This window comes from Pan paniscus, chromosome 5, assembly GCF_029289425.2.
Source record: "Pan paniscus chromosome 5, NHGRI_mPanPan1-v2.0_pri, whole genome shotgun sequence".
Taxonomy (NCBI): domain Eukaryota; kingdom Metazoa; phylum Chordata; class Mammalia; order Primates; family Hominidae; genus Pan; species Pan paniscus.
In genome coordinates, this window is record NC_073254.2 from 150,897,409 (window position 1) to 150,922,189 (window position 24,781).

Genomic DNA, 24,781 nt, shown 5'->3' on the forward strand with positions numbered 1-24,781 from the left:
CAGATTTCTAATATTTTTTGTATTCTGAAATATGCAATATATATACTTAGCAGCTGAACACCCCAAATCTGAACATATGAAATCTGAAATGCTCCGATAAGCATTTCCTTAGAGCATATGTCAGTGCTCAAAGACTTTCTGATTTTGGAGCATTTCAGATTTTGAGATATGGAATGTTCAACCTGTTTTAAAACAAAAAAAAAAGAAAAAAGTATGACAGCTTCAAAAAAGAGTAACAACTCTAAAACACAACAAAATTATTCTCTTGTAGGTGTAAGTAATAGCATTTTATTTACTCGGGAAAAAATGGCTATCCCTGTAGGGTATTTCTGGTGGCTTTATTAACTGGATTAACATTTTCTGACCTCATGGGATTAGAGAAAGATGAATGAAAATCAAAATTATCATAAATGTGTTTACCTCCATCTAGACTCCTGGAGACCCGTTTACTAGAAGTGCGCTCAAAGTGTGGTGCTGGCCTATCTATGAGGGTGCTGGCCTGGCGGGTCTGTGCTTGGGTGCGGCCACTATAGCGAAATTTGGACCCCAAGGTCAGGAACTTGGCTTTTGGTGGCTGCTCTGGAGAAACAAGCCTATAGGAGGAAAAAAAAAAAGAGAGAGAGAAAGGGGAAGCAAAATTAGACTTTACGAAATTTTTTAAAAAAACTTTAAAGCTACGTACTTTCATATCTCATTTTAAGTATGATTACTCAAAAACTAAACTTTCTAAAGAACATTATTTATAAACCCTCCTACACACACAGCTTTATGATGGTGATGAGTAAATCCACATTCATGTATTCCTGAATAATGTTCTTCTCCACCTAAGCAAAGAAACAGCTGTTCTCAGTATATCAAAGGTTATTTATTTGTATTAGCTTAAATCATTTATATAAACACATGTCTGAATTTTTGCTTCTAGCTATAAGCGCCAAGTAACAATCCATTACCATTAGTAATTCTTAATATTTATGCCTATTTCTCCTGGGGAGAAAACATCTAACTCAGGAATCTGTTCCATTAAGTGATTCTTTCCCATGAAGAACATGCCACACAGTGGATCTGTAGAGATGGCTAACACCCCTTCTTGCCAGCACAATTCTACTGCTTAATCCCTGGGTTCATAAAGAATGAAATCAAACTTTCTTGATGTCAAATATTTCTAGGCTTATACAAAAGCATGTTTTTAGCAAATGGACCAATCTTTTTGGGAGTTCAACTGAAATTATTTTGCTCTCTTTGATCAAAAGTTGACAAATATCTTAACAGAAACATAATCTCAGAGCTCTTAATTTATTAAATAGGAAGACTTTTGTTGACAGCTCAAAAACATGAAGAATTCCACCGAAACTTTTCCTATCATTTACTATGGAAGAGTGATTTCTTAAAGAACACTATCATTTCAAGTATTTCTAGACTTTCTGTACAATTTTTTTAGAAATCACCTTCTGCAATAAAGAAAAAAAAAAGAATCCCTGTACAACACTCAGAATGGTGACAGGCTCTATTAAATGCTCCAAGCAAGGGTGTCAGCTTTATTTATTTATTTATTTATTTACTTACTTACTTATTTAATTTTTTGAGAAGGAGTCTCGCTCTGTCACCTAGGCTAGAGTGCAGTGTTGCAATCTCAGCTCACTGCAACCTCCGCCTCCCGGGTTCGAGTGATTCTCCTGCCTCAGCCTCCTGAGTAGCTGGGATTACAAAGGTACATGCCACCATGCCCAGCTAATATTTGTATTTTTTTAAGTAGAGACACGGTTTCACCAGGTCAGGCTGGTCTCAAACTCCTGACCTTGTGATCCTCCCGCCTCAGCCTCCCAATGTGCTAGGATTACAGGCATGAGCCACTGTGCCCAGCCGTATCAGTTTTATTACTACATTCTTATTCCACTAGTATCAATCTAGCTGATTGGCTATCAATTAACAGATCTGTTTACAGATTAATGGCTTCAATCTGCAAGCCACCGTAATTTTCTAAAGAAATCATTTGTACCTTTCATGATAAACTGAAACAGAATAAATTCCACTGACCTGATTCAAAGCAATCTATAGACAAAGTATGACTGGCCCTTTGTGTTAGATATATTCTTTTATATAGCTTTGTAAGCAACGTTATGCAAGGTTTAAAAATTTAAAACTGCTTTTGTTAACCATTATATCAAAAGTTTGCAGGAGCAAATTGGTCTACTTTTAAACTGGAGTCCATGGTACATTAGCAAAAATGAGGAGGCCGGAGGCTTTGCACAGCTAATGCATCTCGGAAACTCCTGCTACAAGAATACAAGAAGAGGACAGCACAGAGGTGAGGAATACAGGTGTCAGAATCAGGGAGCCCGGTCCCCATCTCTGCTCAGATGCCTGGCTGCTGTGCTCCTCCACAGGCACCGATCTCTAAGCATCAGTTGTCTTGCCTAGGGCGAGAAATAGACTACCACGATATAAAGCAATCAATTCTGTGTCTGACTCTAATAAGTGTTCAATGAATGCTAGCACTTGCCATTTCTAAACAGATTATTGCTTTTTTTTTTTTTTTTATCATTATGTGACAGGGAAAGCTGTTGTCTGCCCAGCTTGGATCTGTGTCATAAATGTCATCTACTAGCTTTATATGAGCTGGCTCATGTTGTCTGGAGGAGAAATTTGTTATGGCTACCAAGAAAAATTATAAAGTTTTCAAAGATTTATATGATCAGTGTAACTTGAGGGATTCAAGCATATTTTATGAGTTATATTTCTCCTCAAAAATTAACATATTAGTCTTGAAAAATAGATATTAGTCAATTTAACGTCAAGAAAGAATCATGTGTGCCAGCTGATAATTCACATTAAAAATAGCAAACTGTGATACCAAACTAAGAATAATGATAATGGTGAAGATAAATTTTATGATATGCCAGAAATGGTTCTAAGTTGTTTCATGTGTGTTATCTCATTTAATTTTCAAAACAATCCTATGAGGTAGATACTAGTATTACTATCATATATGGATGATGGAAGTGAAGCAGAGAGGTTGGTATCACGGTGACACAGCTCGTATTTGGTAGAACAGTATTAGACCATAAGTCCAGAGCAAAAACCTTAAAGATGAAGGATCTAGATACATAGCTAGCTAAACTGCAATGAGAGAAAACTGAGGAAACGGAGAAAACAAAGATAAGCAAACTACATGTAAAAAACATGTCCTTGAAGAAAAGTATAAAAAGAGACAAGATACAAGCTAAAGATGGTTAGATGATCAAAGATTTTATATATAAAATCTTATATAACCATATATACATATTTGTTGTTGTTTTTTTAAAGAGCAAGATGTGGACATATTTTTTAAAGAGCAAGATGTGGACATATTTATTGGCCAAAGAACCTAAAGGTACCCACTAGAGAACAAATAATTTACAAAGCAGGATAATTTAAGAGGCACAAAATGAGGGATCAAAGCAGAGGAATGATTATCTCCTCCTTGAGACAGGAGAAGGGGGAAAGAATGAATGGGAGGAGAGAGGAGCGATGCTTCATTAAAGGCAAAAGGGAAGAAGGGAAGGTGCATGAAACCAAGAACACTCACGCACAGCTTCTTCTTTCAGTGACCCGCACAGTGGAGGGCATCAGAAGAGGAAGCAGGGGTGCCTAGGGACTCACGAGGACAATGAGCATTTGGAGTGGCAAAGGAAGTCAAAAGACAAATTGCTTGCCTAGCAGCACTGAGGATCCAGCTCATGCTGGAAATTATTTATCTGTAATAGCACTAATCCATAGAGTTGTGCTATTTTTTGTTATATAGAGTAACTGCATGTGTCACAATAGTTGTACTATTTTTAAGGTAGCACTTGGACAGCACAGGTCCAAAACTGGTGAGGTCAGGACACAGGACTAATCCAGGACTAGCAGACAGAGAAGGTAAATGTGCAAAGAGGAGAGTAGTTTGAGGGGGTCAGAACGTTCCTGACAAAGCAGTCAGACCACAGGGTTCAAGTTGGTTTGGGAAAGAAGTTAAGTCAGGAGGCAGCTGATGAGAATATCGAAGTGAAACCTAAGAGGAGGGATAGTGGAAAGAAGAATGGTAGCAGGCATGAGGCAGTGTGGCTGTGGTGGAAGGAAAGGTGGTTAGAGTCACAAAGTGGAGCTCTAGACAGCTGCAGGGGCAGCTCAGTTCTAAATGACAATGCATGGACAAAAACGGACCTGGGAGGGACTGCAGACAAAGGAGATGAGGCAAGGAGGGGAGAAAAGAGTTCAAAGACAGTGGGTTAATGCATCTGCCACATTCCCCACCACTACCACCTCCTAATTCACAGAGGTTACTAAAAGCAATACCAAGCTGTTTTCTTTCTTTCTTAGAAAAAAAGAGAGATGGAGTCTCAGTATGTTCCCCAGGCTGGTCTCAAACTCCTGGGGTCAAGTGATCCTCCCACTTCTGCCTCCTGAGTCAGTGGAATTACAGGCATGTGCGATCGTGCCCGGCTTCCGAGCTGTTTTCCTAAAATTACCTGTAGAAAGTATGATGCTCCACGCACACTTTCCATAGTCTTTTCGCTGCCCGGTGGTTTGGCAGTTTGAATCCAATGGTACTCTCAAACTGTTCCAGCTGGAATAAATCCGTAAAACAAATCAGCATATTTCCTTAAGAACTGACTAGAAGTTACTGAAAAGCATGGATTCAGATGTTTCTGTTAGAAGCAATTATTCTTCTCAAAAAAGGTAAATATTGCGTATCTAATATAATCATATAAAGATGAATTTCATAGACTGCAATACTATTTTCTACAAAAAGCAAGTAACAACGGCTCACATAAACCAACTATCCTTCAATGTTCACTAAAACTCATCTTATTGCTTTCCTAATGATCACAACTTAATTGATTCAACAAGAAAAAACGAGCCCACACCTTATCACATTTTCTTTTTTGTAAAAAGCGTGATGGTTGCTTTTTTTAAAAACAGACCAGACATATATATACTGCAATTTTACCATTAAGAACCCTGACCTTTTACAATGGAAGAATAAATAGTTTATTTTCTTAAAATTTTAGAATAGAAAAGAATTTTTAAATTCATGGTCGTAAACAGGCCGACTAACAACAACTGATTAGAAATGTCTTTGCTTACCTCTGCTGGTCTGACTTTAATGTAGAAGTTACTGCGTTTATAGGAAATTTTTAAGATTTTCGGCCAAGCAAAACGATTGATTCGCAGTCTGTCTTTGTAAATGAGAAGTCCATTAGCACACACGCCCAGCTTGATGTCCACACCTTCTGAGTCCTGCCAAGCATAACCCAATTAACCATGGTTAAGAGCTGTGAAAGTTACACAAATCAAGAAGCAAATTAGCTCCCTCAAATCATGATCAGGAATGACAGTTTAACAGGTTTGTATTTAAAGTTTAGTGACAAGTACGCACGTTAATGAAAACTATGGCGCACACACATATATGTTAAATTTATTCATCTTCAGGGATCAGGTGTGATTTGCCGAAGAGTTATGGCAACGTGACCATAAGACACAGTGTCCTTCAAAAGGCGTAATGCATATGTTCTCAAGCTCCACTGTAGGAGCTAACAGAGAAGAAAGGAAGCAGAACTAGAGATCCCGAAGATACGGGAAATAAAATGAGCTTTTCCCGTAGGCTAGTCCAGCCTCAGGGACAGTCTGTTGGCCTACCCTAAGATGTGTTCAACCATTTTCCTTTAGGTGCATTTACCTCAGATGGATTACCCTAGCTAATAGCTCTTAAAATTATGCCAATATTTTGCAAAACACCAATCCCTTGCAGATAATTTCTCTTCCAGGCTGACAGTGCTGAAATCTCTGAATTCTTTCAAGCAGTTTTTCATTAACTTAGAATGCTGACATCCAGTTCTCATTAGGCATTCCTTTGGCTGGCACGTTTCAAAGGACTGCAGACTATTCTTGAAGTTATTAATAGTTTTCTTTCCCTAGAGCTTTAATCTGGAATCGATGACAATCTAGAATAATCACAGGCCTAAATTATGTTTTAAAAACCAAACAAATTTACAGACAAAAGTGAAAACCTGTCTCCTCACATTTCAAGTAGTGAAGATCTAAGATGCATGTATTCAAAACATACAAATTATTGTTTATCTCTAAGAGGAGAGCTGGCTCTCATTCAACATATGTAAAATTGAAGACTACCGCTCAGAGATATTCACATTTTCAGAAATCACAAACAATACGAAACAAATTCTCAAAAAAAATGTTGCAACAAACCCCATATTTAGTCTAACTCCCAATTTAATAAAAGGACATTTTGTCTATCTTATTACTCAGAACATTTTGATACCATTTAAATCAGTTTTTTATAAATAAAAGTATAGTATTAGCTAATTGATGCCAGTTGCTTTCTCTGCTGTGACACTTGAGTAATTCATATATACAAATAAAATTACATTAGACCAACTTGAGCCATTTTAAAAAATCCAATCAATTGCTTTACTCACCCTTATCTTGGCAGCCACAACTCTCTCTAGGAATAGACTAAAAAGCTGGGGTGAATCAGGCACAGGTGCCCAAGCAACTTGGCACCAGACCCCATGGTGTGTTTGCCAAAACCATCACTGCCCATGGCCACCGGGAGCAAGGCAGAAGATTGCCCGAGACGGCATGTTCTTACCACAAGTGGGGAGGCAACCCGCATTTGAAACATTGAATGAGCCATCTCTAGTCTGAAGCAATCTTTGGACAGGACAAGGAAGCTATTTTATCTGACTTAAAAATAGACACAACGCAGATTCAAGTAAATCAGTTGATTTTTGTTGTTCTATGTAATTATTTTAGAATTACCAGTATTTGTGTGAATAGAAACGACAGATGAAGGGTAGGAAGTGAAAGAGGAAAAGGCAGGCCTTGATCCTTCACATGTAAGTTATGCCACATGGTATCAAAATCAGAAAAATAAACTAATGGAAAGGAGCACCTTCTCTGCATTGCTCACTGCTCCATGGAGCAATGCCTGGGGCAATGCATGGAGATGGCTGGCTTTCAAATGAGTTCAGTATAAAGGGAGTTCTTGCAAAGGATCAGGAGAGAAAGGAAAGGGAGGTCAGGGTGTTTAATACCCAGATTCCCTCCCTATGTGGTCACCTCAGGCTAACTATGTCCCTCTGACAATGGCTCCCCACAAGACGGCCCTCTCCACACATATCTCTCCCTGGGAGTTTTGGAAACCACTCTGCCCTCCCTCCTTCAGACAGACCTAGAGAGATTAGGATAGCTGCAGATACTAGCCTGGGGCTACCACGGGTGTCCCGCTTCTCTTATGGTTTCTCTGCACCTTTGTTGAGATTCCTTTTATTTAACTCTCTCCAACTCATCCTAACATGAATATGACATTACAAACTCTTCTAATTAAAAAAAAATCTGATTTTAAGGCAATGAAAAATAAAGACACAAAACTTTAAACGACATGAAATATGAAAAGTTCTTTTAAACTGCCACATATATTCTTTTCAATAAGCCACAAATATCTTGCTTATCAAATATTATCTAAGGAGTCTATCGGATGATAAACAGAATGAAGGTTATCTTGAATTTTTTTAGTGTTCTGCTCCTAACTACACAGCAAGAAAGAGTATTATACGTAGAACAGAGTCCACAATTTCTTACTTTTCTAAGAGACAACATTAAAAATAAGAATCCTGAAACCTTACATACGGCATTGCCATTTAAGAATTGGTTTCTAACTAACAATCAACAAAGTAGAGATGCAAGATTTACATGTGGTAAGAATGGCAGGGTCTAGAGGAGGAGAGGTTTGGGAGCTCTTTTTGGTCTCAAACTTATTTTTTCCTTCCTCCCTATTTCTGTTTCTTGGCTAACCTAGCCTGTCCCCATTACATAGAAAATGATCTGAAAAACACTGGAGTGTTAAGACAATCTGTTTCACCTCCTACTAGGATTTACCAGACGGTATCAGGCAGATAGACCATTTAACAATACATGGCTTTAAACAAGTCATTCTCTGCACTGTTTTATGTAGCTGTAAAATTAAAAAACATTCAAACTTTAAATGAGATGGTATACTTGTAAAAAATGAGATGGTATGAAAGTACTTTTTAAAATTAAGGGCATACAGCATCTAGTGGTTAAAAATGATGCTGCCAGAGACTACTTACTGACAGAAAAATCTTATAATAGTAAGTTAAAAAAAAAAAAAACTAACAAAAATGATGCTCATAGTATGACCCCATTTTTAGAAGGCATGTGAATTCAACTGCCCAGGGATCTAAAAAAGAAAAGAAAAGAAAAAATGTATTAAGAGTGCTTGTTTCTGCATAAAAAGATTTAAGTGATCTTTATTTCCTTCTGTTTGCCTCTATTTTCTATGATGAACATGTATTAGTTTTGTAATAAAGAAAAATATTTAAATAAAGGAAGCCACTGAGGAGAAAAAGAGTGCTTTGTAAATATGAAGTATGATTAATAACACAAATGCAAGAATTATTAATCAGAGGCCTAGGGAGGAAAGACATCATTGTGTGGGGAGCTTTCCTAGAGATTTCTCAAATCATATAATCTGGGCTTCTAAACAACATCTACAGATTGGCAGGGTCTTTTAAAAGCAGGCTACCATAAGGAAATGTTGACTCTGGACATATTTTTTAAAACCAAATTCATATTTCACCTTGCTTGTCATTCTCCTCGACTCTCCCCACTACATAATCATCTAAACTAGAACCATGATGTAAGTGATATTGTTACTGGCAACCAACTATAGCGATGTGCGCTTACACATTTCACTTTTTGACTTATTTCTTTATGAACAGGATTTGTCTATTCATAACTCATACCCTGTGACTCTCGTTAGTATACCGAACATTTATGCTTGCAAAAAAAATGTACGTTACTACTGCCTAATTTATCGTGTAAAGTGGCCTATGAAGTTCTGTTGTGTTTTATGTTTCTCAAATCCCCCCTTAAAAACGTAAATAAATGTCTTTTAAATAACTTTTAAAATTATTTTTTCGAGCATTATATTTTTGAGATTTTGATCTTTTGGGATTACGGTGTTCAGGATTATGACTGGCTTCCCATGTCCCCATTGTCCCACTCTTTTACCATCTTTCAAATTAGACTGAAGGTGCTTTATCACCCAGAGCCTGGGCCCACCTACGTTATCTTTCACAAAGTACAAAACACACCTACAGGGAAAAGACCAACTCTAGGGCTCCTTCATCACACATAAGCTTTTTGGAAAGTGGTCCCATGCTACTTTTGCCCTTTTATGGTTGCTAAGGTCTTCTCTCCTCTCCCAAGACAGAGGTGGGAGAGGGAACTGGGACAGACACAGCACTTGGCCTAGCAGAAGCTGCAATGCAGAATAAACCAGGATAAGCGGTGAAAAAAAAAAGGCTGACAAGGTGTGTCATAGTAAGTACCTATGAAAGGGCATTAATTAAAAAGACTGGGAAAACAAGTGGTAGAGACAGAATACATGGTCCCTCCCACAACCAAACACCCCATAATTAGTCACCAAGGAAATATTCCAGAGACCCTCAATTGAAAGCAAATATCCTTTTCCCAAAAATAAGCTGTGCTATCCTGAAACTGGAGCCCTCTCAAAACCTCAGTCAACAGACTACTATGATGCTACTCCCCGTTACATTTACAGTACCTTGGCATGATGTAGGTCAACACCATACATGGAAAGCCTCTTTGCATTTTCTAAGAACTGGGAATCAGCTTGTGCTGGCGATAAGCCCCTGAGAATCAAAAGAAACAGTATTATCTTATTAATGGATGCAGAGCAAATGTAGTCAGAATGGGAGGAGTGTCTGTGCTCAGAGGGTTTGGAGGAGAGAAAGTTACCCAGCCAAGTTTGCAGAAAAGTAGGAAATGGTAAGAAAACAACTCTCAACCTCTAACATTTTTCCCTTAAGATCCTATAATCTAAACCTGCTAAACTGCATGGAGATATACCTCCACTCTTACCCATTTTATCTTAAAAAGTTGCTTTTGATTATTTTCACTGAGGAAAAAAGCCCCAGCAATAGTGTACAACATAAGTACTGGAGAATAAAAAATAGTGATCTCATCTTTCTGTGATAAACACATTCTTACTCCTTCATTTTATTTCACTAGAGTTGATCATAATAAAGATTGAAATTACTTGTATTTGATTTTATACCTATGATAGGTAACACAAATCAATTGTCCATACTAAAATTATTTCCATTCCTATCTATATACCCAACTAAATAAACCTTAAGCTCCTAAAGAGCAAGATCATGTCCCATTAATTTTCACATTCCCCATGGCATGTCAGTACCTGATATTTCATATCAGAATTATACAACAAATGTCTATTGAGTAGAATTTAAGTAAATTAATAAGAAAACATTTAGAGTCAAATACCGTATTTTAAAGAAAAATCAAAGAATGTGGCCTGTTTAAAAACCTAATTTTTGAAAGTTCCTTTCAGATCACTTTAGTAAATATTTAATAAAACTGTAATTTTGCAATATAGAACAAATTATCATTTTGTAGCTAGCGTTATAAAAATTTGTGTAAAAAGTCCATTTTCTTTTCACACACATATAAATGTTCTAGAAGCGTAATATGGTATTAATGTAATGTAAGTAATCTTAGCTAAACCAACGGGTCATCTTCCAATGGAATCACCTGTACATTTCAGTTACTATTCCTACGTCCATCACCACCTACACTGGTAATTCAAATCCCAATGCCTCCTTATCTCCCTAGCTTTCTTACCACATATAGTAATAAGGACAATTATAAGGCAGAAGAAATATAAAGTCAATGTCAAATAAGTATGTGGGCATGTTTGTCTCCAATGTGTATGTGTTAGGGGGATAGGGAGAAGAAGGTGTCATGGGGAAAAGTACATTTTTCCAATTCACGAAAACATACAGTCTTACAAGCATAGTTTCTCAGACGATAGTTATAAAAATAATGAAAGGATATCTCAAGGGCTCCACGTTGCCTTGATTAGTGCTAGGTGAAACTCCAAAAGGAAAAATTGGATAATCCTGTAAATCGTGCTCAAATGTCTAGTAAGTGCTACAAGAGAAGCTATTTAAATCTCCCATGGCCATTCTCTCCAGTAAGCAAGGCAACAGACCTGTGGGTTTTGTGCAGCTCTGCCACCTTCTCTTCCAGCTCCTTAGTCTGAGTAGGGGCAAACTGGAATTCACTGAGGTCGATGCTGCCATGTTCTTCTGGGTCATAGTCACCAAGTTCAGCCTGCAGGGTGTAGGATCCCAGGAGAGCATGAGTCACAAAAGAGCAGGGCAGGCGGCCAGAGGCAATGTCCTGCCGGAGCTGAAGGCACAAGAAGTATCTGTGAGGAGCAGAGGGAGAAATGGGTCAGGGGAGAACCATTAGGTGAGATTGGAGCACTCACAGTCCTTAAAAGCTAGTACCCCTTTGAAAACAAATATACAATATAGGCACTCTTCATATAAACAGCAAAAATCATCTTCTCTAATAAAAAGCCTCAACTTGTTCCTTGGGCTTCTAAACTTGTGGCTTATTTATAGAAACTGAGTCCAGAAGGCTAATTTATATGTGTGTGTGTATATATATAAGAGTTTTATAACTGAAGGAAAAATTTCAATCACTTAAACTGTCTCCTTGGATTTCAAACTGTAATTAGCACGCCCCTCAAAAGATGTAAGGATTAATAGATTAAAAAAAAAAAACTAGTCTTAATCATTTGTAAGAAAAGCTAAGGTCACCCACCCTTTATCATCTTGACATTTCTTCTTTTCCAGAAACACCTTTAACAACAGTTATTGGTAAATCTCTACTTTGAAGCCCTTACTTGTCCACTTACCCCATTTAAAGCAGTAGCTAGCTCAGTTTAGTAGAAAAGGCCTGGGCTTTGAAGCCAGGAAGACCTGACTCTATATGACCTTGAGCAAGTTAATTTACTTGCCTAAGGGTAATTTCCCACCTATAAGACGCTAAGAACTCTACCTCCCTTTGAAGATGAGCATGAACATTAGATAATATAAATAAAATATCTGGTACATGCTTAAGAATCAATAACTAGTAGCTATAATAATTAGTGGCTATAATGTTTCTCATTCAATGTTCCATGTGGCTCACTACGGTTATAAAAGAATTTCCGTTTTCCATGAAATAAAATGCAGAAACACGTGATATATACCCTGTGGGTTTCCCCTCCCCCTTTAAGCCCCACTATCAATTCCTCTTGGTAACATTTTAAAATGTGATTTCTACTCTTTAACTTCACCACTTGCTATGGTCACCATGGATCCTCCCAAATCAACAGCAGAGTCCTCATTCTTTAAGACCTTTTAGAGACTGGCATTCATACTGGCAGCTGGCCATCTTAGTCCTGTGGACACTTGCCTGGCCTGGGTTTTAGGGCCCAATCCTCTTCCTGCTCTCTACCCTACACAATCAAATGGGGAGTGCTGGCCTCTGGTCCAGGCCTTGTTGTTACTGGGTCAGAGAGCACAACCCAGCACATGGGGCCAGGTCAGTTCAGAACCTGGATTACCACCCAAATACATCATCAGGCAGGGCGGGGACTCTGTGTATCATCACTATAGTCCCACAGTTACTGGAGGGCTTGCCACATGACAAGTGCTCGGTAATTGAGAGACTGAAAGTCTTCTCGCTATCACTACAGTATTTTGAGTATTTTATGCCTTGCAGATCTCCTTTTAAGGAGGATTATATGTTTCCTTGACCCGTAGAAAAACATAAGCATTAACAGTACATACTTCAGACAACTGAATTTTCAACCATGGGTCCAGGTTATCCTCAAATTCTCTAATAAACAACAGTGATGGTTCTCCACATTTTATGGAAGTTTTAGAACCTAAACACAAAGATTCCATCTTGTTGCTTCCTTTTATATTATTGTCTCTGCTTTTCACATTGGTCCTTTCCTCTGTTTTCAAAGCCTAAGTCTAAATCCTAAAAACTTCAAACAAAAAATGGCATGAGCTTCCTGAATTACCCAACTGTACCTTCACACAGCACTATGAAGCATTCTTCAAACATTATTCGAAATAGTGTTCTTGCCCTTCTCAGAAGCCTACCCCCCCTTCTAAATGTTCACTCAAGTCATGGTGAAGATTTCGATCATGACATTTAAGCTTCCAGGCCACAAATACAGGCAGGTGGCTGGTCTCAGGCTGCACCACTGAGACCTTTAGTTAGCTGAGCAGACTATATTGTTCCTCCCACTAGATAGGGAGACTGTTCAAGTTCCATTTATATGGAAAACCAAAGTACTGATGCTACAAACTTGCAATCACCAAAGGATTATCATTCCCCAAACAAATTACTGCCAGGAGGAGTGTATGTACAGAGTGTTGGGTCACAAAGCCCCAGTTACATGCATTGTTCAGAGGCACCCCTGCAGTGAAGCTCTGCATCCTACACATGCCATTCGGTCAGGTTTTATGCTCTAAGTAGCTCACTGTGCAGTTACAAAAGCTACTATTTATTATTTACTAGGTGAAGCTAATTCATTCAGAGCTTAATTAGTGCATTCATATTCAGCAACAAGTAGTTAAAAAAAAAAAAAGGCCGGCCTGCTATGTACCCAATATTGGAAAGAAATTTCCATCCTTGCTATTTCACATGGATATTATGCACTCTTAACCACCTCCACAACTTGATGTCTGACAACAAAACTGGCCCAGCAGAAAGCATCAAAGATACATGAACTAAAGACAAGCAGACTCTTTTGCTAAGCCCCTCTAGTTTTCTAAAAGTCATGCACTGCACACAGTTGTACTTGACCATGTAAGTAACCTTTTAAAAATATGGTATATAAAAATCATCCTTTAAAAAAAAAATCAACCCTTTATACTTCCTCTCACCAAAGCTAAGAAATGCTATCCCTGGTACCCAGTGTAATCAGGCTAAGATTTCAAGGTACTTGTTGATTGATTCACAATGTTTCTGGTACCCAGTCTAACTGGGCTAAGATTTCAAGGTACTTGTTGATTCACAATGTTTCTTGGTTGCCATTCAAGTACTCAGAATCAATAAATATTCTCTTGCTCCTAAACAGAATCCTTTCTTTGCAATTCAAGTGTATGTTCTTATAGCTCATACAATCTCCAAGGAGATGGAAATGAACTAGCTATTGACTCTACCTAAGAAATCCTACCTTGTTTGGTTCTGGAGGGAGAAGAGAGAAAGAAATTACCAGTTCAACTGGACTTTTAAAATAATTTCATTTTGCTAACCTCATATCATCTTTGTAATATGAGACTAGTATATAAGCACACATGAGTTATATACAATAAAAATGACCTTGGTATTAAAATCTCAAATATTAAATATTAGTGACTTTTAAAAGTATAACATAGAAAACAAAGTTGTCAGCAGTATCATTTTTAAAATTTTCATTACTAGAATATAAATGAAGATATTAAAGAAAGTGAATAAAATTTTTGAAACTGGCAACATTTCAAACTATTTGGATGTACCCATTTTCAAGGAAACTTCTAAAACTTAAGAAAAACTGTTTTGGTTTTCAATCCTGAAATTACCACTATGCTCCTAGGGCACAAAAATAAATGAGAGCTGTAAGGAAAGGTTCATTTAAAAATGCAAATATAAAGTACCTGGTGATATCTTCAGTCAATTGAGAAGGATCAGGAGGATAAAACTTCACATTAAAAGTGAATAGCCATGGAAGGTCTGTAATTATTAAATATCACAGTTATGCACCCAATTAACAGAAGAATGACTATTGTGATAAAATTTAAAGGTCAAGGATCAAACAGTACAGACTAATCCAACTATAAATCAGCATGCAGAATTTTTTTAAATAAAATTAAAATTGTTTATAAAATAAAAATGAAATAAAAAATAAAATAGAAATCAATTACATAAATAAGCCACCATTAAAGAGTAATAGGTTCTCTTTCTTATAAACATTTACTGGTACCTCAACATGTGTTTTATATGGTGATCTATTATACAAAAATTTTAATATAACCTCCATGTAATAGTTCTGAGATAAGATTCAATTTAACCACAGGATCTCCTGTTGCCAAATATTCTCCACCCTTTTTTTTTTTTAAATTCAGGATTTTCTACATTGTTGTGGGGAAGGAAAGTAATGATCAAGAGATAATAGCTATTCAAAAATTATTAATGGGCTATTTGAAGAAGGTGTTAAAAGAGATCCCAAGAAGGGAAAGCATGGTATAATTTCATGATACTTTAGGACAATACAATTATTTCCCAGGTTTTAGTAGAGTAGGTGTAAGTATATTCGTATATAACATACACTTGGCTGTATTGTGCCATAAAGAATGAATAAGTCAAGCAACCATATCATAAATGGCTTGTTAAAAGTTAAAACACTGCTATTTATACGTAAAATTTAACTGCTATTTTGATAGATCATGTGTAGGATAACTTTAAAAAAGTAAAACTATGGGGGAAAGGGCAGGTATTATTTTCCTAATGGAATCCAAATAATTCCACTAGCCTGAATTTAGAGTTTGACTTCAAGTTCATAATATTTTTAAATTAAAAAAATGTGTGTGTGTGTATATATGTTATTCCTTTTTTTTTTTTTTTTTTTTTTTTCTGAGACAGAGTCTCACTCTGTCGCCCAGGTTGCAGTGCCGTGGCATGATCATGGCTCACTGCAACCTCAACGTCCCAGGCCTAAGTGATCCTCCCATCCTAGCCTCCCAAGTAGCTGGGACCACAGGCATGCACTATGATGTCCGGCTAACTTATTTTTTACTCTTTCAGAGACGGGGTCTCCCTATGTTGCCAGGCTTGTCTCGAATCCCTGGGCTTAAGCAATCTCCCCACCTCAGCCTCTCAAAGTGTTGGGATTACAGGCATGAACCACCACGCCCAGCCAAGTTATTCCATTCTATACATATTTAAAGACCTTATGAGATGTTTAATTTATGAACCTGAAGAAAAATTCCTTGAATCCCATTCTCTTGTTCAGTGTGGCATTTTGTCCTTTGTCTTACCATCAGCACACTACCTTTTCACTCACTCAAATATTTATTAAATGGCTACTGTTGTATACAAATGCATTTTTGCTGGATTTTGGCTCAATGCACCACTGATTCAACCAATGAAGTCAATCCTGCTGAACTTAAGAAGCAGATTTCAGTTCTGCTTTACACATTTAAAACATAATAATGGGATATAAGATTTTCCTGAATATCAAGATATATGAGGTTTCTTGGCCTATAGCGCCATGATGACTGTCAAATATCCATGCATCGTGTTTGTGTAAGCATTTCTTCAAGGTGACTGCTAGTCTCGAATTAAGTAAAGTTATCACAGGATTATCATTTCTTAATGGCTCCTTGTTTGTTTTCTAGGTAATAACACTAGAACATGCTTGCCTGGACAGGACTCGGAGACATTTCTACTAGACCACATATTTTCTAACATACTTCCAAATCTAAAAGCTGTTGAAATGTACCAATAATGCTAAGCTTTTTTAAAACTGACAATTAAAAATGGTATACATTTTTGGTACAAAATATGATGTTTTAAAATACGTATACATTGTGGAATGGCTAAATTAACCTAATTAACATATGCATTACTCTTCACATACTATTCTTGCAGTGAGAGCGCTTAAAATCTACTCCCTTAGCAGTTTTCAAGTTAAACTTTTAATTTGATTACATATTATTATCATCATAGTTTTTACCTAGCTGTTTATAAACAGTCCTTCTAGCTACAGAAATGTTTACATACTAGTCATACGCAAGCCTTAGACATATAGTCTTATTTATGTTTCAGAAAATAAAGGTTTTAAGGCAAATTTTAAATGAGAATCATTAAGTTGTTGGTTGTCATAGGTAGCTCAAAAAAGATTAATATTTATCTTCGCTAACTGCCTATGAGCTGAAAAATAAAAATAAAATTATAGCAGACACCAAGGATAGAATAGGCAGGTTTTTTGGTCTATTTTAATACAGAAAGAAAGAGGTAGATACAACTGCTAAAGCTTCATTTCCTCAGCCTGCTTTCATGATGGGTACAGTACAGGATGCCATTTAAAGAACTGGTTCCAACAGTTTTAAAAAGTCTAATCTTACTGTTACTCATATTGCCAAACCACAAGGGTAAAAGTTCTGAAATAACTTTTTGAAACTTCACAGATAATCAAAACATAAGAACATGATTCATAATCGGCAAGAGGTTTGGCTTCCAAAAGTTAGGAAATCTCCATGACTCTGAAGAGAGTGGCACAAAAAAATAATAATAATAATAATCAAACAAGAACCCAAACAAAACCATAGGAAACAACTCAATGGAACATCAATCATGTTTCAGAGGTTGCCCTGTTCTCTCTGTTTGGGTCACTTGGCAGGTCTGGTTTCAGAGAAAGTGTAAGAACTAAGCATCCGTAACCTTTTTGAATGCATGCACTTTGCAAAGTAACAACTGCAGAAGGGACAAAGGAAAAAGTTTCAAAGCTCTGGTACTGTTTCTTCCATAAGGTAAGCATAATGTATCTAGTGTCTACTTATTCCTCTTCTTTTTCTCCCTTTTCCATCATGAAGCAAGCATAAATGGATGAAACACCAAGAAAATAAATGCAAGAAAGAGAATGTGGGAAACCAGGAATAATAATCAAAAGGATAGTGACCCACCATTCCAGCCTGCCTGGGACTGGTTCCAGCTTTAGCACTTAAAGTCTCATATCCTGAGAAGCCCCTCAGTCCTGGGCAAATCAGGAGGTTGGTCACTCTAATCAAAGACGTTTTAAAAAAGGAAAAGAAAGATGAGTCTACAGGGAGAGGAAATGGGAAAAATAAGGTATATGCTCAGAATAAAAAAAGAGAGTAGGGAAGCAAAGAAATGATAGGAAGACTACCAAAAAGATAAATAATTCGAGAGAGAAAGAAATAAAGAAAACAAATGTGAAGAACCTAAAATGGGAGCTAGATGGTAGATGAAAAGGGCAAGAAGGGAAAGGACAGGTTGGTTTCAGTATTTTGACCTTAGGAATAATAAGTAAGGAAGGAAATGAAATCAACAGTACAAAGGGCATCTTGCATGCTGGCACCTGGAGAAGAGGTTTCTCCTGGGACAACTCTGGGCTCCACAGTCGAGGAAGGCTGTTAGGAATTTACCAGCCTTCAGATTTTATTCTCCAGACCGAAAATTCCAACTGCCTGTAGCTGCCTACCTTCTCTGCTTCAGTCATTCACAGACCCTGAAGTAAATTAAGTATCCAGATCCCCTAACAGAGATTTCTCTCTATTTATCATGTTTCTTGGCACAGATACCAAAAAAACAGCCACAGGCAAAACAACCTGCAGAGGCAGAACGTATAGAGAGAACTAAAGCTGGTTAGAGTGGGACTCTTGGAGTCATTTTGGGATTGTACAAGAACAAATGGGAAAAGGGGAAGAAATGAACAATGAGGCCTAACTACAAGCCCAGGCTCAAAGAGTATGCAAAGTGGCCTTGGATTGTAGAACCAATGAGCAGAGATGGCAGTGACCTTAGAGAACTGAAAAGATTGTTCCCTTTGCTTCTCCCCAAAGAGTCCTCACTCCAGTACATCCAGGAACAGTGTCTCTATGTCTCTGTGGCCAAAGATGTGCATATTGAACTAATTATGCACTTTCAAAATGAAGCAGACAAAGCAATAGTATCAGGTCTCACTGGAGTAAAATTTACATAGAAAGTAAAATTTACAGAAAAGTAGTTTCTCTTTCTTTCCCAGAAAAAAAAATGTCAGATGTTACTTGGTAGGACATTCTGAGTGAGTATTTAGGAATGTGAGTCTAGAACCTTCTCAAAAGTAGGAGCACCTGAGCCATGTACGAAACAGTCACAATTCCACAAAAATATTATTAGTATTATTAACTTCTAAGATGGCATAAATGCAAAATAGAACTGACCATTCTATTACTGATCATTTATATCACAAATAGATATCAAGACACCTTAACTTCAAAGAATGATTATTTATATACTTACTTCTCAGTTGTCTCTTTATTTCTTTAGCAGGATCTAACCAGTTCTGCATGAGGGAAAAAAAATTAATTCATAAGAAATATTCTAGAGTCTAAAATAGAACAGTTTACAGTTCACATAATTATTTAAGTGTAAACACATTTTAATAAAGTCTTATTCAAAGCAACTTGCACCTATCAGCATTCCACTGGGCTAAGTATTGCTTTGTCCTTGGGGACATATGTGTGTAAATGTGGTAAGTGTGTACTATAAGTAAAATATTCACATGCTTTTAAGGTGGGTCCCATGGGCCTCATTCTCTTGCATCTAAAATGGTCCAAATGATGAGACATATCTTCACACAGTCTTATTCTGCAGAACTGCCAACAAATAGCCCCTGCAGACACTGAAATGAGAGCTCTTCAAGGACAATAATGGATTCTTAGTCATGAAAGATAAAGTGTGAAAATTGAAACTGTTGGCTAAAAGTATATACATACCAAGCAAACACAATTATCTCAACTCCTAAAACGAACTACTCCTCCTCCTTAATCCTCCCTTTCCCTCCAACTCTATAATTGTAAGGAGAGGTAAGGTCAGATTGGAGACAATATTTCCCTTCCTGGTCTTAATATAACATCCTTCTTTCTTCTTAACCTCATTCTAAGTTGGAAGTAGCAATCACAAGGAACTCCTTAAGAAAGCTTTACTCAGACTGCTGTGCTGGCAGCTCTGGCCAGGCCAATCAGGCAAGAGAAAGAAATAAAGGGTATTCAAATAGGAAGAAAGGAAGTCAAATTGTCTCTGTTTGCAGATGACATGATTGTATATTTAGAAAACCCCATTGTCTCAGCCCAAAATCTCCTTAAGCTGATAAGCAACTTCAGCAAAGTCTCAGGATACAAAATCAATGTGCGAAAATCACAAGCATTCCTATATACCAATAATAGAGAGCCAAATGATGAGTGAACTCCCATTCACAATTGCTACTAAGAGAATAAAATACCTAGGAATACAACTTACAAGGAATGTGAAGGACCTCTTCAAGGAGAACTACAAAGCACTGCACAAGGAAATAAGAGAGGACACAAACAAATGGAAAAACATCCCATGCTCATGGATAGGAAGAATCAATATCGTGAAAATGATCATACTGCCCAAAATAATTTATAGATTCAATGCTATCTCCATCAAGCTACCATTGACTTTCTTCACAGAATTAGAAAAAACTACCTTAAATTTCATATGGAACCAAAAAAGAGCCCATATAGCCAAGACAATCCTAAACAAAAAGAACAAAGCTGGAGGCATCACACTACCTGACTTCAAACTACATTACAAGGCTACAGTAACCAAAACAGCATGGTACTGGTACCAAAACAGATATATAGACCAATGGAACAGAACAGATGCCTCAGAAATAACACCACACATCTACAACCATCTGATTTTTGACAAATGTGACAAAAACAAGCAATGAGGAAAGGATTCCCTATTTAATAAATGATGTTGGGAAAACTGGCTAGCCATATGCCGAAAACTGAAACTGGACTCCTTCCTTACACCTTATAGAAAATTAACTCAAGATGGATTAAAGACTTAAACATAAGACTAAAACCATAACAATCCTAGAAGAAAACCTAGGCAATACCATTCAGGACATAGGCATGGGCAAAGCCTTCATTTCTAAAACACCAAAAGCAATGGCAACAAAAGCCAAAATTGACAAATGAGATCTAATTAAACTAAAGAGCTTCTGCACAGCAAAAGAAACTATCATCAGAGTGAACAGGTAACCTACAGAATGGGAGAAAATTTTTGCAATCTATCCATCTGACAAAGGGCTAATATCCAGAATCTACAAGGAACTTAAAGAAATTTACAAGAAAAAAATAACTCCATCAAAAAGTGGGTGAAGGATATGAACAGACACTTCTCAAAAGAAGACATTTATGTGGCCAACAAACATATGAAAAAAAGCTCATCATCACTGGTCATTAGAGAAATGCAAATCAAATCCACAATGAGACACCATCTCACGCCAGTTAGAATGGCGATCGTTAAAAAGTCAGGAAAACAACAGATGCTGAAGAGGATGTGGAGAAACAGGAACACTTTTACACTGTTGGTGGGAGTGTAAATTAGTTCAACCATTGTGGAAGACAGTGTGGTGATTCCTCAAGGATCTAGAACTAGAAACACCATTTGACCCAGCCATCCCATTACTGGGTATATACCCAAAGGATTATAAATCGTTCTTCTATAAGGACACATGCACACATATGTTTATTGCAGCACTATTCACAATAGCAATGACTTGGAACCAACTCAAATGCCCATCAATGATAGACTGGATAAAGAAAATGTGGCACATATACACCACGAAATACTATGCAGCCATAAAAAAGGATGAGTTCTTGTCCTTTGCAGGGACATGGATGAAGCTGGAAACCATCATTCTCAGCAAACTAACACAGGAACAGAAAACCTGCATATTCGCACTCATAAGTGGGAGTTGAACAATGAGAACACATGGACACGGAGAGGGGAACATCACACATCAGGGCCTGTTGGGGTGTGGGGGGCTAGGGGAGGGACAGCATTAGGAGAAATACTTAATGTAGACGACGGGGGTTGATGAGTGCAGCAAACCACCATGGCACGTGTATACCTATGTAACAAACCTGCACGTTCTGCACATGTATCCCAGAACTTAAAGTATAATAATAATAAAAAAAAAAGAAAACAAGTCAATAGTTACGTCCAATGGAAGTTAAGTAAACTCTCCAATTAAACAACAAAAAAGAAAGCTTTAAAAAAATGCTAGGAAACTGTTACAGCATCTTAAAGCAAAAAAGACCAAATTTAAACCACTAGGTTCGAACCACCCAAGGACATTAAATTTTTGTTTTTCGAAGCTACAAGCAAAAGTCCAATAAAAAATTTAGATTTTTTTGTTTATATTTTTATATTTACATTTTTCTACCCTCAAGTTATCACTAACATAGGAGAAGTGCAGTTTTTGAGGTACAATAAACTAATTCAAATAAATGAGTCTAATTAAGTTTTACTGATTCTAAGCAGTGTCCAAAATAATGTAACAGGGGTCCTCAACCCCCATCCCATGGACTGGTACCGATCGTGGCCTATTAGGAACTGGGCTGCACAGCAGGACGTGAACAGCAGGTAAGTGGGCATTACCACCTGAGCACTGCCTCCTGTCAGATCACCACCCGCATTAGACTCTCAGAGGAGCACAAACCCTACTGTGAACTGCACAAGAGAGGGATCTAGGCTGCACACTCCTTATGAGACTCTGACTAACGCTTGATGATCTGAGGTGGAGCAGTTCCATGCCAAAACCATTCCCTCACCCCCGCCCCGGTCTGTGGAAAAATTGTCTTCCACAAAACCGGTCCCTGTTGCCAAACAGGTTGGGGACCACTGTATTATAACATCTGTGCTTAAACAGAATTTTATTCAGATATATAAAGCAAACAATTAAAATGCTTATTAGTACACAGAAAATAACCTGCTGTCTTAATACCATATTAAAATGGTATAACAGAACATTAACTGACACTATTAAAAAGTAAAACAGTAAGATGCTGTGAAAGCAGAGCCGCATGGCCCCTCGGGTTTCACTACTGTTCATGGCCCACACTCGGGGTAGCAAGGATCCAAGGTGTACATGGCTCTGTTCTAACACTGGTTATATTCAAACCTCTCAATAAAGAACTACCAGAGCATGGTCTAGTTTCATATTACTGGTGTCCCAGCTGCATGCACTACTGATGTGAGGGGCAGCAGGCCTCTCTAAGGGTGCCTCCAGTGCCATGTGAGGGAGCAGCTCTAATTCCCCCTTCAGAAGACAGCCTGCCATTCAGTTTGCATGCACTGCAGCTGCTGTCCCACCCAACAGCTGGCTCACAAATGACCAGCCTCGATAAGTGCACAAGAATGAAAAAACACATCATTCAGCCTCTAGCCCAGACTGGTTGGAGGCTGGGAGAGAGGTGAGAAAGGGGCAAATGGGTGGAATTTTCACCCAAGGAACAACCATAGCAAGAAAAACGGAATTGGATGGCGCCAAATTGAAAAGAAAAAAAAAAGTCCCCAGAATATTAACACAGAGAAATAAGACAGTAGAGGAGAAAGTGCTGGTCTTAAAGACAGACCCTTCCAAATCCCCAATTTCATTAAGTGTGAGCAGTGATATAGATCCCCGGTACAGAAGAGCAACAAAGGACCCTTCTCTGTTCCAGAAGATGGTGGAAGCCTGTGACCCCAAGGACTAACCCTGTGTCCCAGCCACCTGGCACCTTCTATTCTCACCTAAAGCACCCGGCCCTTGTACAAATTACCTAACAGTTTCTATAGGGCATGGTAAGAGTCAGCTCTATAAACCCAGCAATATGAGTGACAAGTCAGACAGCCAAATTCAGACTTGGTGTCATTCTCAGGCCACTTTCCACAACACTGCCAGACAGATTACTGAAGGCTGAAATGGCTTGCTTTCAACCATCCAAAGACTAAGTGGGCGGGGTTTACCTGATGTGATCAAACAGCAGCATGACTTCCTCACCTCGTTTTCCCTTTCCTAACCACATTCACTTTCACACTGTAAGTTCCATTCCTGCCAAGCATTAAGGCTGTCTTCTCACTCCCCAGTACTACAACTTTGCAAGGGCTGGAACAGACCATATTATTTATATCTTCCAGGGTACTTAATACAGTTTTAGGCAACCAGTGAGAACTAAATTAATACCTGCTGACTGATATATGCCCCTTGCTTGCCTCCTTCCTCTCCATGCTGTGATCATCTTAAATGATCACAAGTTATATTACTTTTATTACATTTATTTTTACTTGAATACGTATCTCTAATGAGTACTTAGATGGTAAGTGGGGTATAGCATCATAAATTCCTAAGTAAAAAAAAAAATGACTTAAATGACTTAAAAGAAATACAAGTTAATGATCTGCATTACCAGTTACAAAGAAATAACAAACAAAACTTTTAAATAAATACAGTAAATAATAAAAATTAATTTCTTGGTTTGACACTTAAGGAGGAGGGTTGAGCAGACCAAGAAGCAGACACAAAAAGATGGAAAATGCCATCAGAGAATGAGAAAAATGCATGAGGGTGTGTGTGCACAACATACAACAACCGCCCTCACCCCATGATACATTACAGTATTCATTGCCAGGTTTTAGACTTAAAGATTTGTCTGCTGTGGCCACATATATAAACCGTGGAATCAGAAATACACGCAGTCAAATTCTGGTTTTCCATCAACTCTAACTTGGGCACATTCCTTGGCTTCTTTAAGCCTCAATTTCCTCAAACACAAAATGGGGATCACAACATCTACCTCATAGGGTAGTTCTTTTCAAACAATATTCAAGCCTGAAGAATAAATATGCATACAAGTACTTTCCCAGCAGATCATCATTAGTAGATCACTATTTGCAATAATAAAACTAAATTATCATCTTTTGGTATATATCTCTTCTTCACATAATTTTATATATCCATAGGTGATGTGTTATATACATTAAAGAACTTAATCTCTATATGAATATTTCTACCCACAAAAAGTTAATAAATCAGACTTTCGGTTCACAAAATAGGGTCACTGTATTCACAGGCGAGATGAAATGAAAACCAAGCCCTTTCTATATGACTAGTCTAAGAGCTTCTATGTACATGTTAAAGTATTATCCAGCTAAGCTTTTCTACTTCTTGGCCGATGGTAAAAATCCACCCGGCAAATTTTTTAAAAGACAGCTTTGTCCATGGACAACTGCCCAGAACATCCTAAAACATTCTCCAGGGAAGGAA

General features: G+C 37.6%; 1 protein-coding gene across 30 annotated transcripts in view; it reads right to left on the minus strand.

Moving 5' to 3' along the window:
- The window catches only part of EPB41L2 (erythrocyte membrane protein band 4.1 like 2), a 223,003-nt gene that overhangs the window by 49,405 nt on the left and 148,817 nt on the right, over positions 1 to 24,781 (minus strand). For all 30 annotated transcript variants that reach the window (XM_008952998.4, XM_008952986.4, XM_008953003.4 and 27 more), the window contains exons 5-11: positions 18,958 to 19,000; positions 14,592 to 14,667; positions 11,096 to 11,314; positions 9,629 to 9,716; positions 5,107 to 5,259; positions 4,488 to 4,585; positions 421 to 593 (exon numbers count right to left, since the gene is read on the minus strand). In XM_008952998.4, coding sequence (XP_008951246.4) covers positions 421 to 593; positions 4,488 to 4,585; positions 5,107 to 5,259; positions 9,629 to 9,716; positions 11,096 to 11,314; positions 14,592 to 14,667; positions 18,958 to 19,000 — 850 coding nt within the window. The remainder of the gene's footprint in view (positions 1 to 420; positions 594 to 4,487; positions 4,586 to 5,106; positions 5,260 to 9,628; positions 9,717 to 11,095; positions 11,315 to 14,591; positions 14,668 to 18,957; positions 19,001 to 24,781) is intronic.